Source organism: Marmota flaviventris, chromosome 13, assembly GCF_047511675.1.
Source record: "Marmota flaviventris isolate mMarFla1 chromosome 13, mMarFla1.hap1, whole genome shotgun sequence".
NCBI lineage: Eukaryota > Metazoa > Chordata > Mammalia > Rodentia > Sciuridae > Marmota > Marmota flaviventris.
Genome location: NC_092510.1, coordinates 33,550,999 through 33,568,738, shown reverse-complemented (window position 1 = coordinate 33,568,738; position 17,740 = coordinate 33,550,999). Strand labels below are relative to the sequence as shown.

The window sequence follows — 17,740 nt, the reverse complement described above, 5'->3', positions numbered from 1 at the left end:
TCAACATGCCCAAAATTGAGTTCAAATCATTGTCTTCACCAAGACTGTGTTGCCAATGTGAGTGAATATAACTGCTGCCTTGGCAGTGAGCCCAGACCCGAGTGTGGTCCAGGCTCTGCAAGCTCTGGCTCTGTCCTCTATAACTAACAGATTTGGGTGTGCTTTCTCAGTTCTGACCTTTTCCTCTCATCCTCTGGCTACATCTTATCTAACCTAGTCATGAAAGACCAATAAACCTCATGCTGGGGTCATTATCGTGTAGTTTTTTTGAGATTGCTATATGAAGTCCTATTTGGCTTGCCTCAAATAAGTGACAAATGTATAAATTGATAACTACATCCAATTAGCCATCAATGGTGTTATTGGCCTTGATATTTCTTGGCTTGAAACACAAAGATGGTATCACCAGAGCTCTTTTCATGTAGACATAAGAACTGTGAGTGTTTATAAAACTTAGAATCAATTCTATAGGAAGAGAAGAGAAATTAAAGGAAAGACAATAACCACATGATTCTGTGTTGGAAAATATAGCCAAACATAATGTCCATTCCCAGGTTCCAATGAAAAGTACTTTGTTTTTTGATTATATCTGGATTTCTAATTTGGCATGTGTCTGGTTAATCTAGTTTTGGGGAAATACAAACAATAATGGCTTCAGAATTGTTCCGTCACCTGACACAATTCTAGTCAGGTAGCTTTGTAAAGTAAGGAATATAAATGTTATACTAAAATTATAATTGATTGGAAGGTCTTTGACTTTATACTGGTGATACTTTCATAATCATCTATCTAGGCAAATTTCTCTAGGGAGAAAGAAAAGGACTCTGATCATTCACAGAGTTTGTTTGTTGAAATCTATTTATAAGCATATTTTCCAGTGTCTCAAGTAACAATAAGAATATGATGTTAAAATTTTAAAATCTCACTTAATATATTTTGTTACAGGAATGGACTTTGGAGAGTGGGATCTTAGTTCCAATCCATGTTTAGATTACTCAATCATAAAAAGGTATAATATTGCCTTATAATGACTAGTACAGGCCATTACAATGCATGTTCAATTAGGAGATCAGCAAATTATAATTACTATCATAATTATAGAAGCCATGTGACAATATAGCAAATGTTTTTATAGTTCACTTAGAGATGAAATCTTGTAGTGTTTGCCTGAATACAGTAAACACTTAAAGTATTAGATTAGGGTTTAGTAGGAAACAAAAATCTTTGGGACATTTTAAATTACACTGGTGCAAATGATTAAGTGTTTGTCTCCCAAACTCATATGTTAAAATCCTAACCCCCAAAGTGATGGTGTTAGGATCTGGAGCCTCTGAGAGGTAAATAGATCAGGAGGGTGCAGACCTCAAATATGAAATTGGTGTCCTTATAAAAGGGACCCAAGAGGTCCTGAAACTCTTCCACCATGTAAGGACACAGAACTCATCACAGAGCCTCCAGAACTGTGAGAAATAAATTTCTATTATTTATAAGGCACCTAGTCTATGATATTTTGTATGCCTGCCCAAGCAGGCTAAGAAAGCTTGGGAAGAAGTCAGTTGTGGGAAATTAAAGTCAGGGATATGATGTTAGGAAAGAAGTCAATTTTTGCTTTTGTTTCCTATGTAGAAAATCCTGTACCACTGTACCAATGTCTTGAAGTGTGTCTGTTTTCTTCTAGTAGTTTCAGAAATCAGGTTTTACATTTACGTTTGATCCATCTTGTGGATATCCGTTTTCCCCAGCACTATTGAAGAAGCTGTCCTTCCTTCAATATATGCTTTTGGCAACTTTGTCAACCAGTTGACTATATATGTGTGAGTTTATTCCTGGGATTTCTTTTCTTGTCCATTGGTCTGTTTTTATGCCAAATACCATGCTGCTACTATGGTACTGTAGAAAAAGGAAACTGAACTCAGTAAAGTCACAATACCCTTGGCCATCTGCATGATCCCTGATCTATGTATGCCTTGTCCAGTCATCTGCCATCTACCACTGTGGACCTCTGGACTGCCCTGATGCAGAATATCCTGAACTGTCCATGCCCCACCTGACTTTGAGTTACATCCCCCAACTTTGCTCTTTTTCAGCAGGGAGTTGTCGTCACCTATTTTTCTGTAGAAATGGAATGTGGAAATGTCACAGTGGTCCACTTTATGCTTTGAATATAGCCCTTGCTGCTCTGCCATTGTCATGTATTTTTAAAATGGACATGTTTCTTTCTTTCCCTATTCTTTTTTAATCTCTTTTCCTCCCTAAGATTAGGAAAACAGGATTACCATTCTTCCCATCCTAGGCAGATTTGTGTCTTTGAGTACACACCCACTGCAGGAACAACTAATTCAGGTTTTGGGGATGGTACCAGAAGATCTCAAAAATGACTATCTCCCAAATTAACAAGTGGATTACAACTCCAACTTTGAATCACCTCTTTAAAAGGCCCCTGTTGGCCTGGGATTGTGGCTCAGAGGTAGAGCGGGTTGCCTAGCACTCTGGGGGATAGGATTTGATCCTCAGCACTACATACAAAAATAAAATTATTATATCCATCTACAACTAAACATATATTTTTAAAAGCCCCCTGTTTGTGCTAAGGGGCAGAACCACAGCCTCTAGGAGAGGAGTCCCCTGTGTTTCTCTTTTCTAGCAAAGCAATAAATCCTCTTTTTATTTCTTGAGGGGGGAAAAAGGAAAAAAGGTTTGTAAAATCCAACAGTGACGCCATTTGGTCTGGACTTTACTTGGGGAGACTTTATATTCCTGCTTGAATCTCATTGATTTTTATTAGTTTATTCCAGTTTTTTGTCTTCATGGTTTAATTTTGATGAGTCACATGTGTCCAGAAATTTGTCCATTTCTTATAGGCTTGTTAGAGTACAGATTTTCAATAATAATTTCTAATGATCCTTTGTATTTTCAAGGTATCAATTTAGTTTTATTTGGGTCTTTTCTTTCTTGGGTAGTCTAGCTAAAGGTTTGTAAACTTTCTTTTCAAAAAGCTAACAATATTTGCTTCATTGATATTTTATTTCTTTTTAAATTTTACTTATCCCTGCTCTGTCATTTTTTCCCTTCTATTTTTGGGTTTGGTGTGGTTTTGCTTTTCTAAGTACTTGAGATACACTGTTAAGTTGTTTGAAATCATTGTTCTTATAAAGTGGTACTTATTGCTATAAACTTCCTTCTCTTGGCACTATATTTGCTACATGACATAATTTTTGGTATTCTGTGCTTCCATTTTCAATTGTTTCAATAAATTTTTAAATCTTCCTTTTTCTATAGTGACCTTTTGATGTCCAAAAGTAAAAAGACATGACTTCAAGTTCAAATATTCTTTCTTCTGCTTCATCTACTCTATTGTTCAGGCTTTCAGCTGTGTGCATACACACATACTTACTGAATTTTTCATTTCAAAGATTTGTTTGGTTTCTTCTAAATCTCCACTCAATTTCTCATTTTTATCATGTATTTTTCTTCTTAATTTCATTGAACTGTTTACCTGTAGTCTTTTAGATATCACTGAGCTTTTAAATAATTTATCAGACTTTTTAACTGTATCAATTTATCTGGAATCTTTTGGATCATGTATCTCTACCACTTTGATGAGGTGGCCATCTTGGGCATACCTTCAGGAGAAAGCTGCTTTCTGTCAGTTATGCAATGTTCACCTTATTTCCAGTAGTGCAGTCTCTTTTGCTGTGATTAATGACTTTGGTATTGCCTACTGTGATGAAGTAAGAGAGAACCCTTGTTTCTGTGGTTCATGCAAGAATGAGACACACTAGCAAGCATGGTGCAACTTGCGTGCTGTGCTAGGGCTACTCCTACAATTCAGGTGATGGGGAATTCCTCACATACTGCTGATGATAGCTCTGCTACTGACAAAGGCCTCTGGCACTGGTAGCACCAGCAGTAGTGAGGGCCCTGAATCACTTGTTCTGATATAGTCCCATGAGACACATGAGGAGAGACAGTGGTGTGAACTGCAAATACCCAGTCCAGACAGCAGTATGTGGTCAGACAAGGTGCAGTGGAACTGTGGTGTACTTCTCAACTGATGGTAGTGCATATGTAGAAATGGTGCCAAAGTTCCTCTTGACCCTTCTTGGCACCCATGATTAGCTGTGGAACCATGATGTTTTCCCCAACCCTGCCAAGAACAGGCATCTGAGTGTGGTGCAGGGACAGCAGGAACTATGCAGGCATTGAGTTACATATGGTCATTTATGCCCTTGGTCTCAGGGAAAGTGATCCAAGCTTCTGGTTCTCAATGTTATCACAGCCCATTCCCTTCTGTGTCACAACATCCATCCTTATACACCATCTAGTGGGCTTAGGTCAGTCACTCCACTGGGATAACTTGAATTTTCAAGATGGCTACTTTCAAACTGGTGAGTTTCTGGAAGCAGTTTCTGACCTCTAGAATATCCCAAACTTGGGCAATAGCTTACTTCTTAACACAGTACCTGGCTCCAGCACCGTGGGTATTCAGTGGGAGATGATGTAAGATCTTTATCAAAAGCAATGCTATTGACCAGATTTCAATCCTATTTTCACTGATAGTTTTTTGGGTCTCTTGCCCTTATTTCTGCAAAGTGGAGACTCCTCCTTGCTCGGCTGCGGAGCTAAAGTCACAGATGCTAGGGCATTTTGTTTTTCTTATTATAATGTTCCAGGTTTCTGAATATCCCAAGGTTCCAGTCTAATTTCCAGGGCTCTCCAATTGTAAGTCACCTCACAATGCAGCTTGTTACTTTGGTTCTTTGTGGAATAGCAGGTGAATGTTGGATACCCCCATTCAGCCTTCTCATTTCCTTTTCACTTCCCTCTCTCTGTCAGCTTACCTGGTTCTTTAGGTATAATGGTTTGCTTTTTGTAGCCCCCTGGCAGCAGGGATGATGACTATACAAATTTTTGCCCTCTGTGACCATTTTTCTTTGGATCACTTAAACATCTCTAACCCCTTTGGCATGTAATAGAAAGAAATCTCCAATCATCTAAGATGAGCAAACACAAAAATGCTTAGAGTAACAAAATTATAACCTTAGTTGCCTATCTCAAGTACAGAAATAAGAGTTCTAAACCAGCCCCACTCGTTGAATAATTATTTAAATTTCTGATAGTGATCCTGAAGCTACGAACATTAAAAATATGACTCAGAAGTTATTTTTGGAACAATTTACATACTATTAAAATGCAATATTAAATGTGTTTGGAGTTGAGGTCATTTTAGCATGTTTTAATTCTTTAGGAAATATATTTGTTCTGGTTCCTAAGTTAACTGACATCCATTTAAAAGCCAATTTGAAATCTAAGGTAAGTATTAGTCCAATTATATTCCGTGAATGACTAGTCTCAGATATTCTAGAAAAGTGTTACTAAATTTTTTCTATCAGTTTTGTCTACATAACATTTAGGGAATAAAGTATGTATAAAATAAAATAGTACTCTGTCTTCTGGATAAATTAGGATTTCTGCACTTAATTTGATAACAGTGATGTGCATGTTTATTATCATTTAAAGGTTCTGAAGGAGTTAAAAATCAAATGTCAAAACACAAGGAGTAAACAAATTTTTAAAGAATTCTATACATTGTGTTGGATTGAAATGAGATGGTTGAATTGTACGGCTCCATCATTAAAAGAAACAATTTAAGACTAGTTGATTCATAATCTGTTTTTTTTTCCTCTTTTTGGGCACAGACCTCAAGATATGTGGATAAAACTACTTAGCATATTTTTAATACTCGGGCAGGTCTTGATTGGAAAGGAATGACTATTGAACTGATATAGAGAACAATGAAAAACAATTGCTACAATTATTGGAGGAAACAAATACAGTATGGTAATCTGTTTATGTAATATAACTCCAATTCTTTTAAAATAGAATTTTATGGTTGTTGGAAGAGAAGCATTCTGTAAGGGAGAGTGGAAATGACTTTTTTTTTTTTTAAATGAGATCCCTAGAAGGATCAGAAATGAGATGATGACTCATAAAAAATAAGACCAAATGCTCTGGGTTTCTGGGTAAAATTGTTGAACAGCTGGTCAGTATGTGGCCCTGGATATCAGAATGGGAAATAGAGGCTAGGAAAGTGTTGAGCTTGGCAAGGGGTTTTGAAATTCATGCAAAATAAAGAATTCAACTGTGCCTACATGTTAACTAAGCATTTAGCCCCCCGCCCCCCCCCCCCCCCCCACATACACACAAAACTGTCCACAGAAGACACAGGCTCCAATGGAAAGACTCTCTGTAGCAATCTTGAGCTGGGTAAGAGGCACTCAAATAATCAATGTTGGAGTCCTGGGGTGACAAGAGGCCATATTTCATGTGTGAGTTCATGTTGCCAAGTGTTACGTGGGTATAGGGTATTTTTAAGATAACCATACCAAGAGCACTTGCAGAGTTTGATGGAAAAGAAAGACCACTGCTTCACTGAAGCAGAAAGGGGGTGATTGGTGAGTTTTACTTTTCTTGATTAGAATAAAGGACATGGGGTCTACATAGATTTTTAGAAAACAAGTAGTCATCCAATAAACTATTTTAAAGAATATTATGCATATTATGAATACTAACTATACTCTTGTGCTAGCCTCTCTAGGAGAAGTCATGTAAAGGGGCAGCCCCCAGTACTTACATCTCTTCCAATCAGGTCCTCTTGGTTTTCCACAATTCCCCATGGGGCAATACCTATGGTACATATCTTCCCTCGAGATTTAGATGCGTGGTCCTTCAAGGCGTCTCCAACATGCCGAATGACACCTGGGGGCAGAGAGAGAAGTACTATTTTACTTTTTAAAGCAATGACCTTTATATTATTTTGAAGGGTGATAACTTTCTCCCAAGGTGAAATGCATCAAAAGCACAATTTTGATACATTTGTGTATAAACCACATATTTAGGCAAGAACATAAGATTGTGATTGTGCCAGATATAATTCCCAGACTTGATATAAATGTCAGTAAAAGCATTACTAGAATCTGTATGAAAACATGCCTATAAGAAGAATAAATACAACTATTTTAGTCACTTTTACTTTTTTTGTATAAACCTAATGATTTGTTCATAGGACTTAGGACACGCTTAACGTGTTGATTCTATAGAAAGTACCATATATAATGTTATATTAAACATACACTCCAGATTATGTTTGAGTCAGAATCATTTGAATAATTATTTAGCTCACATTTTTAGTCCTAATTTCATCTTCCTATTTACAAAATATGTAGCAAATCTACTTCATGTTGGCTTATTCTGTAGAAAATTTGTTAAAAATACACCTTTAATCTTCATCATTCAAATTTTCTTCTTCTGTCCTCAACATAGTTAAAGGAAATTTAGTTTAAAATGGTTGTGAACCTATCTCTCACCTTTTCATAAACCATTTAAAGAAGATGTAAAGAAAATGTGGTATATATACTCAATGGAAAATTTCTCAGCTTAAAAGAAGAGTGAAATTATGGCATTTGCTAGTAAATGGATGGAATTGGAGAATATCATGCCAAGCAAAATAAGCCAATCCCCCCAAAACCAAAGGCCAAATGTTTTCTCTAATATGCAGATGCTAATTCACAATAAGGCGGGGGCACTAGGGAAGAATAATGTTATCTTAGATTAATTAGAGGAAAGTGATGGGAAGAGAGTGGATATGGGGATAGGAAAAATAGTAGAATAAAACAGACATTATTACTTTATATATGTATATGACTACATGACCAATATGATTCTGCAACATGTACAGTCAGAAAAAATGGGAAATTATATCCTGTCTATGTATGATATACCAAAGAGCATACATGCATTCACCTGTCAAGTATTACTAATTAAAATAAATAAATTAAAAAAATAATTTCTAATCTTTTAACTTCCCTCTTGAACAATTATTTTTAGATTCCATTTATCAAAATTCTACCTCTTCCTCAAGAAAAACATCACACCGAGTGCCATCTCCTATATAAATGTGGAGTTGGATTTGATTTCTCAAGTTGGATTCCATTTACACATAATGCAGTTTGCACAGCTTGAGCAGCTCCATATGTCACCTGATCTGTTCTACAATGATTCATAATTATGTATAAGAATGACTCTGCCAATAATAAAGCTCCTTAAGGGCAAGGGCTCAGAAATTGTGTCCCAAACACGCAGAACATACCAGGCAATTTAATCAGGGGAGAGAATCTACATGCTTAAAGAACCTGCTTTTAAAAATCAGGTACCAATGTAGTGTAAATGACCACTAATCCATGTTGCTCTATGCTGGGAGTATGGAGGAGCACATTATTCTCACTTGGTAGTTTGTGTAAGATTTTTCTAAGCGCTGGGTGCAGTGGTGCACACCTGTGATCTCAGTGGCTCAGGAGGACGATGAGTTGCTAAATAATACATGAGACCCTGTCTGTAAATAAAATACAACACAGGACTGGGGATATGGCTCAGTGGTAGAGTGTCCTTGCGTTCAACTGTGGTACTCCCCCCGCCCCCCAGAAAAAGAGAATTTTCTAAGATAGCTTCTGAAAACACTAAAACATGAAAATCTGTATATTAATGATAATATGCAAAACATAGGTCCAACCCTGAACAAGAAGTTTAGCTTCATGGTATGCCTCACTGTCTGCCACAATTTTCTTATTACCTCTTACCTAACTTCAGCATCTGTCATTAGATTGTCACTTTGGTCTTGGACTGAATGATAAGTCCAGAGGGAAGCAGAGATGAACTCTTTGGTTTGTAGTGGTTTTTTTTTTTGTTTGTTTTTGTTTTACTTTTTAGTAGTAGAGATTGAACCCAGAGGTACTCTATTACTAAGCTACATCTACATTCCTTTTTGGGGCAGGATCTTGCTAGTCTGATCTCAAACTTGTAATTTGTTTCAGTCTCCTGAGTTGCTGGAATTCTAGAGGCCTGTGTCAGTTTATAGTATTTAAGATGTACATTTTTTTTGACATTGAATGCATTGTGTAAAAGAAGAAAAATAATGTTCCAACTTCTTAGAAATAGATTGGCAGGAGTTTCTTTCAAAATTTAGAAGCTTTTGGTTTGGTGACTGCATGTCAGGAAAGTCTACAGCTGGAGAATCACGGATAGGCGATGGCCACTTAGTAGGGAGCAAAAACATGGGGCTTAAAACCTGAACAGTCACTGAAAGAATTTTGCTCTTTGGATATTTGATTACTAGAGTGTAAACATTAAAGAGCTGACTGAGCAGGTCAATCTAAGATCATGTCAGCTTCGAGACAGAGTCAGGATTTCACATAACAATATGAAGCATGGGCAGCATTCAGTTCATTGCTGAAATGTGCTTGTGCAGCTGTGTCTGATTCCCAAATTCTAGGTATTTAGAATTTGCAGAGCAGATCTCAAACATTGTCCAAACTACAAACAAACAAAAAATTGAGAAAACATGGTATTTAAAAGCAGCAATAGTTGGCCCAAAGTTATGTTCAGAATGTCCCACTAACAACAAATGTGTCTGTGTACAGACTTTGAGCCTTGTAATGAGTTTGCATTAATTTACTACAACTTACTTGTAAACTGCTAATTGGCACATCCAACTCAGGCTGGGGAAATAGGGCAACAAAGTTTACGTGCTTCCAATTTATTATCTGTTGTACATTGATAAGTGCTTATCTTCAGAACTTTATATATGTAAGTAAGAATTGATTTGAGAGCATGCCTGTATCACAATATAGAAACTCATTAGGTAGTAGGAAAACTAGTATCTGGGATGAGGTTTGTCTTCTATTGGTGCAGAGATGATTTAATGGAATATTTTAAATAATAAACACACCAGACCCTAGGGTGCATCAGGCCCTGAGTTCCATCCCCAGTACCTCAGCCAAAAAAAAAAAAAAAAAGTTACTAGATATTTATAGTGACAACTTGAGCTATTGAAAACATCCTACAAAACCCCATTGGTCATATTTACAAATTCTGCAGAGTCAACCATTAATCATTTCAACCTGTTACTTAATTCTTAAAAATAATGATACGGTGATCATTTTGGAAAAGGAGGCTGAGAGAGAACCAGGCAGAGGATTTCACATAAACATATTAAAGCATGGGCAGCATTCAGTTCATTGCTGAAATGTGCTTGTGCAGCTGTGTCTTGAGCCTTATAATGAGGAGCAGGAGAGAGGTGGGTAAATATAAATACACTCTTAGAAAATGATCTGAGGCACAACATTCTCATGGCCTTATGATGCCTTTCCCCCGTCACACTCCAGTTACCTGTGTTAACCCCTCCAGTGAAGATCCACGCTCCGGTGGTCATGGCTGCTTTGATGAGACCTTTCCCAAAGACTTGCTTGAGTTTGGGCTGGAGTTCAAAGTTCTGCAGGCCCCCGTGGACAGAGATGAGAAGCTTGGGAAGCTCCAGTTGCCATTCCTTGGTCATCAGGTGTAGAAGGAGATCAGGTTTCGTATCAAAGGATACTCGCACGTACTAGAAGAAGAAAGGCCATTTAATGAAATATTTTAAGTAAGATATTATTTAAATATTTCAATAAGATACTATTTAATATTTTTATGAGATAGATATCATTACATGTATAAAGATACGAATGGTGTGAATATACTTTATATACAGAGATATGAAAAATTGTGCTCTATATGTGTAATATGAATTGTAATGCATTCTGCTGTCATATAACAAATTAGCAAAAAAAAAAAATAAAGGAAATGGCAACAAAAATATTATTATTTAAATATTTTAAATAATTGATTAGGGAGATGGGCTGGACTTTTGAGGCTTCCCCCCCCCCCCCCCCAATGTAGATTGAACTGAGGGCCACAAACATGCTGTATCACTGAATGACATTCTCAGCCCTTTTTATTTTGAGATATTTCTCCCTGAGTTACTCTGGCTGGTCTTGAGCTTGTGATCTTCCTGCCTCAACTTCCTGGGTAGCAGGGATTACAGGTGTGCCTCACTGCATCATGTGGCAACTTGTCATATGTGTTGTTACTTGAAGAAAATTTTTATGTGAAATCAGATTTTTATTTTTTTAAAAGGGTGATCACTTCCTTTACCAAAAGAGCCTTCAAGAGATGAAGAGTTTAGAGGTTTTCTTGAAATTCTGTAACTACAAACTTAAATTATTTGATTTTCTAAAATGTTGTCTAAGCACAACTTTTCCCAAAATGAGTTTTGTCCAAAATAAAGCATGCTAATATTTTACCATTGATTATATTTTGTGGAAGGGCCCAAATAGCTCCAATGTTTCAATGAGTAATGGCTTCAAATAAATTGAATGCAGATAGGCCTATGTATTTTTGTGATCCTACTATTTTGAGAGGTTTTTGAAGATCCTACAGTCCTACATAAGGCAATGAAAAATTTGAAATAAGGTAACAGATTATATTGAAGTCTATAATAATTGCATATGAAAATGTTTTATTTTTAAAGAGAATTAATTATTCCCACAGGATAATTGAAAATTAAGTTTTATAGCAGATATCAAGGTTTTACCAGATGCAATTAGAAATAAAATTATGAGATGTAAAAAGAAAATGCTTTAAATACATATGTAAATAAACATTAATAAAAACAGGTTCATTTAGGTCTTCATGTACTTATAAAGATTTTATTCTAATCATGCATAACAAATTAGAATAAATAAATAATTTAAAAAGATTTGATTCTAGCTAGAAACAACTAAAATACTAGGTAAATAGAAAAAAGCTTTAGAAATACATTGCCGAATTGGTCTGAAAAGAAGGGATATTCAACCCTTAATAGAAGCTGTAAACTTGGGAGGTTGCAAAATGTCAAGGCAAGGCGGACCCTGAGGGTCTAAATCCTGGTCATCCTGAACATTTGATTTGATGGCCTTATGAAGTATGGGGGAGTTTAATAGGAAGCTTGAGTAAAGCTGGCTTACTTCAAAGGACTCCACCCTGAAGCATCAGGAAGAAAAAAATAAGTAACTCTGATGTACAGAAAAAGGCAGCAAAGAAGTTTGCCTACCTCAACCTTGGCTCTGGGTAGAAGGGAATGAAAAAATCTTCCTCTGATTATTTCTAAACACAAGTAGGCCTTCACACAGGTTTTGGCCCACATTCATGCTATCAATTCAGTTTAAGACACACCAAGCATAGTGTTGAAGGTAAGATGGATCTGGTTGAGTAATCCCTCCAGATAACTGGAGAAGCAAATACAGTTTCTTTGTGGAGGGAGGCGTCATTGATCCCGGTGGGAAATAATTCCCATGGGAATGTAAGCATTCCCTGGTCCTAAAGTAAAATCTAATCACAATTATATATGGAAACAAAGCAGCATGAATCAGAAACAGGCAGCAGAGTAACATTCTCAAAGATATTGAAATGATTAGACAGAATACGTAATAGCTATGTTTGATATGCTAAAAGCAAATGAAATGACTGAATGTATGAGGAAGGAATAACCATGCACAATTGAAAAAAGAATGAAACAGACCTTCTAGAAATTAATATGGAGTAATTTAAAGGAAAATTATAATTGAAAAACTACAGAAGAGAGACACTGGTAATAGGTCTGGAAAATAAAACAGATACAACCTACAAAGACAAAGGAATTAAAAATATAAAAGAAAAATGAAGACCCTTGCAGGAGATAATTAGAATTGTGGATAGAAATAAAAAATGGGAAAGAGGTAATCCTTGAAGAGCTATTGCCTGGGCATTTCTCAGAATTATTGAAAGATAGTAATTCTCAGGTGCAGAAAGTTCAGTGAATGCTACGCAGGATGGATTACAAAAAAATGAATTCAAGGACACACAGAGATAACATCAAACGGTGGGGGAATATCCTCAAGTAAAAGATCATCCACAAAGAAACAGTCAATAAACCTAGGCTGTGCCCCAATAGCAACAATGGATACCCAAAGCCAGGATCTGTAATGTGCCGTGAGAAATTATCTGTCAGTCTAGAAGTCTGGTCAGCAAAAATTCCTTAACAAGTGACAGCAAATTATAGATACTTTCTGACTGCTCAAACTGAGTTTACCTCTAGCAGATTTTGCTAAAGAAAATTTTAAAGTATATATAACAGGCAGAATTTGTAAGATCTAATATGGATGAATTGGGATGTGAGATGGGATTTTAACAACTTTATGGTAAGTCTAAAAAAACACTCATGATGAAAATGTCTAATTTTTGGTAAAAAGGGATAGAAGTAAAGCACTGGAAAATCTGGTATACAAATTGGATGAAGTAACTAAAATCATAGCATTCAGAAGTCTGTATGTGCATGGAAGAAAAGAGAAAGGTATTAATTGAGTTTTGACCAATTTCATGTAACTTTTTGAAGTTTGTACGTGGGATCAGATGCATATACATTAATTCATGTATTGTCTTACCCTAAACATTTTTCTTTTATAATAAGGAGGAATACACTCTCATGATAAAAGCATAATGTAATGATTTCATAGACCAGGAAGTCATTTATTTTTATATATTATGTACTGTGCATAATTGTATATGCTATGCTTTTATAGGACTTGCAGCACAATGGGTTTATTTACACCATGTTGCCACAAACATAATATATTGTGCTTCAACATTAAGACTTTAACGATGTCATTAGGTGATGAAGATGTTTCAGGTCCATGATAATTTTATGGGATCACCATTACACATGTGGCTCATTATTGATCAAAATATTGTGATGATATCAAAAATCACATTACATGCAATGTGCTCTACATGTTCCATTTCATGTACTCTTCTCAGTAATAAAGAGGTTGGCATCAGCCACATTTTCAGATGGGAACAGAAAAGATCCATCATGTTCTCAAGTGCACATTGCTAGTAAAACAGAAATGACAGGATTCATACCCCAGACTAAGCTATAAATGTCTCTTTTCCCATACTTTTCCACCTACAACAAGCAACCAATCTGTGAGTCCTAATGAACCATTTCTCAAAATGGTGCTCATAACTAGGTGTTTCTCTCTTTTCCTTCTCCTGCTGTCTTCAGAATGCATCCTCCTTAAAGGATGTCAGTTTGAATTCTCCCAGAGAATTCTTTGGCTCTGAGCTCTCCATGAGACCACCAACAGGTAGACTATTTCTTCCTGTCCTTTTTGATCATATCATTCATCAATTAAAATCAAGATATCCTGTGTAAATTCTACATGCGGTGATTAGGTTATTCCATAATTTGGAAAGAAAACACTTTACTTCTGAGCTACATCCCTACCCTCTAAAACAAAGTATTCAAATGAATCAAGTTGTTGTTGTTTTGGTTATTGTCTAGCAACTCAAGTAAATGGTTTGGGAATAAACCTAAGGCGTAAAACAATATTTTGAAATGATCTAAATAAAACTAAGGCATAAAACAATATTTTGAAATTACCTAAAGATTTTAATTTTGAATTATATTCTTATATCCCCCCAAATCGTGTCTTTGGTAAGTGCTTTGGTAATATTATAGTTAACTCTGCTAAATCAGCAGCTTCTCATTTATAAATGGTTGTGCCCAGAGCAATGAATCAATTACTGTTAAAAGGTCAATGTAATTTAAAATTAGAGAGCTATTTTGGTCGTCAAGGTAAGCAATTTTGACTGTTCACTTGTTTATTAATTGCTGAGGGTTTATCATACTGATAACAAGGAATCTTCCTAATGTTCTTATTAAATTTTGTCACCTGAGCCTTACTCTGATGGGGTACTCTCATTTAGGGATTCCCTGGATGATGACAGCAACACACTCTAGCATTAGACACTGGCTCTATCAGTGATTTGGCCAATTTGAGCATCCTCTCTTGCTAAATGGGGGTGCTCCCAACCACCTTTTAGGATGCTGCATTGATTAAATTGTGGAACATGTATGGCTGAAAAAAGTCCATCAGTAAATACTAGACAAAGGTTATATGCACTACATCTACACACAAATATATATGTATGTGCGTATGTATATGTGTATAAATATATGACTCCTGTGTACAACAGGTCTAAGCAACTTGGTTTTAGCTCTTTGATTAGTAGTGTGCCCTTCAAAATACCCTCCTGCTTTCAATTCTAGATCCGTAGAGAATGGCTGGAAGTCATTATTATTACAGGTGTTTATAGAAGTACCTGCCCTGGGCCACCTAATGCTTCCTTTATTTACAGACCTTTAGTTCACCAGTTTATCATTTCAAGAGAGACACTGAGTTCAAATAACTTACTCATATTTGGAATTATCCACCCTTTCCCCTTCCTATCAATAGTATGCATGCTTGGTAGCAGGATGCTCACACAAGATGTGTAAATGATTGAATGTTCTGTAGAAAATAAAAATCATGTTTAGTTGAAATTGAATTATTTGACTATTCTTAGGTGTTGTGGAGGTCAATGCACCTAGCATTATTTTCACAAGAAAATGCATTTTGATATCCACATGACAAACTTTGAAATAAAATTATATATGTGAGGGTAGTTTTTTTTTTTTTTTAAGTATAAAACCTACAGATTTTCTTTCACTTGAATAGCAGAGGGTTTTGGTAACTAAAACTCTAGAGGGTTTTCTCTGTCTGAAACTGAAGTTCTTTTTGCTTAACAGGTGATTTTTTTCAGCATTTTTTAAAAAAACCTGTAGCCATTCTCACTGCTACAATATTAGATATGTTACTATTCTCTTATTAATCTTGCTGGGATTCACAGAGGTATCAGAAACTCCACACAGGATATTTTTCATCACACCCAGTGGGCAAAGTCTGGGGATAGGGAGTCGGGTGGGAAAGCAGTCATTGCTGCTTAGAACAGGAAAATAATTTTTAAAAAAAGTATCAGGAAATAATATATAGACTTAGAAAAGCAACAACACGATTTTGACCTTAAAAAATATCTTTCTTTACCTATTCAAGTAGGTGAAGAATTGTTTTCCTCCTATTTTATAGGTTCTATAAAAGTGACTGGAAAAAAAAATCTCTTCCAAAGCTTTTGTTCCAAATCCTGAAGGATTTGATGAAGTCACTCTCTAATTCAGAGTTCTATAAAAAATTCAGTTCATATGTGGATATGAATATACATTGTAAATCAATCACCTGGTATAATTTCATACACAAACAAGAAAAAAGGTTTAGAATAGTTCTCCTGTATTTTAAAATTTTTTGATTTGTGCTTTGTGATAAATTATGTTAAGATTCATTGAATCTCACACTGTATGCTACAGGTTGACTACAAACTAAAAATTTATTAATTGCTCCTAAGTTTTGTTACTACTTTTTAAAATTGCTCCTAAGTTTTGTTACTACTTTTTAAAACTTTACCTTCTCTATTATGAAACATAATAGAAGAACAATCTCATTTTAAAATAAATTTATATAAATGATTGAGAAAAAAAGAGTCTTCCCTCGCATTCTGAACTTGGGCTTCTCTACAGATATTTGGCTCTTATAATTCATCAGTCCCATCTTCAGCCCTAAATTTTTACCCATGTAACTTTGCCCAGCTGTTTTAATGAAAATGTAAAAAAGCTGCAGAATAATACAGTGGCTAACACTCTTGGAAATGTTAAATGTTTACATTCTCTGATTACAGTATAAAGCCATCATCAATTCTTGGAAATAATCACTTGGTATTTGTGAAGAAGTATTTTTTTCTGAGTAATGGGCTTACCATTGATCAGTTTATTTTAACTGTGTCTATAATGCCTTTCTTTCAAGTCTGTAGTTGGAAAACTGCCCCATTCTCCTTTCTGTTGATAAATGTGACAAACATCATCTCATTTCCTAATTTTTTGCAGCCGCATTTCAAGTGGGCACTTGTAATTAAAGCTGTGGCCAAGCAGAATATGTCACATCAGACTACTGAGAGAATTCAGCTGATACTAACTTTTCTAGTCTATAGAGGCTTTTGTTTTACAGTGAGGGTTTAATGCTTATGATGATTTAATAGATATAAAATCTCCCTGGAAAGAAAACATCTGCAATCGAGTTCACTGTTATTAAATCTCTAGTTTGATGACCCACAAAACCTTGGAAGTCAAAGTATCATATTGTTTTTACAATTCCCCTATTAGATCAGGTACTTATAGTGGTGGATGATGATAACTCAAATCTAAAGTTTCAGAAATAATATGTCTTGAAGCATATGAATAGATTATAGGGGATAGTCTATGAAATTTCTGCCGGAATTATTTAGCATACATTTTTCTAGAGGGAAGGAGATGAGATAGTTCCTTGGAGGAGGATTGGTTTTCCTTCTTTATAGATGTATACTTAGGATTGAAAGGTAAGTGATATATTCTAGTTTTATTTTCAGTTTCGGAAAGACCATCCAAAATTACTGCCAGTTTAGTGGACTTGAGATTATTACAATGGAAAATCAATGGAGCAACTATAAAACCTCTCAGAAACTTCATCATGCTTACGTAAAGGACTTGGTTAGCACAGTCTAGTGATCAACTATTTTGTGTCTGTGTGAAGAGGGATACATTTAATTTCCTATTTGGTGTGTGTCAGTCAATGATTCCCAGATCAGATTTGCATAATGCAAAGACGGACAATTTTCAAAATCTCAAATTCAATCCCCAAAGCATTGTAAGGGCGTCAGGTTATAGATGCCAAGCTGCTGACACCTCCCTTGCCTCCTGTCTCCCCCTAACTCCTTTACTCCCCCACCCCCATGCTGCTCAGAGAACAAGGCTTTCATCCAACCCATAGTTACAGCTTTGAGTGTGAAAATGAGGGCCAGGAATAATTATCTGAATTATATGAAAACTATAATAAGGGTTTCAACCAGATCTAATAAGCAGAACAAACGGCAAGGGAAAAGCTGAAGA

At 35.8% G+C, this 17,740-nt stretch overlaps 1 protein-coding gene across 13 annotated transcripts in view; it reads right to left on the bottom strand.

The window, feature by feature from the left end:
- Positions 1–17,740, bottom strand: part of Trpm3 (transient receptor potential cation channel subfamily M member 3) — an 827,780-nt gene that overhangs the window by 260,755 nt on the left and 549,285 nt on the right. For all 13 annotated transcript variants that reach the window (XM_027940080.3, XM_027940084.3, XM_027940085.3 and 10 more), the window contains exons 4-5: positions 10,225–10,438; positions 6,635–6,759 (exon numbers count right to left, since the gene is read on the bottom strand). In XM_027940080.3, the coding sequence (XP_027795881.2) occupies positions 6,635–6,759; positions 10,225–10,438 (339 nt within the window). The remainder of the gene's footprint in view (positions 1–6,634; positions 6,760–10,224; positions 10,439–17,740) is intronic.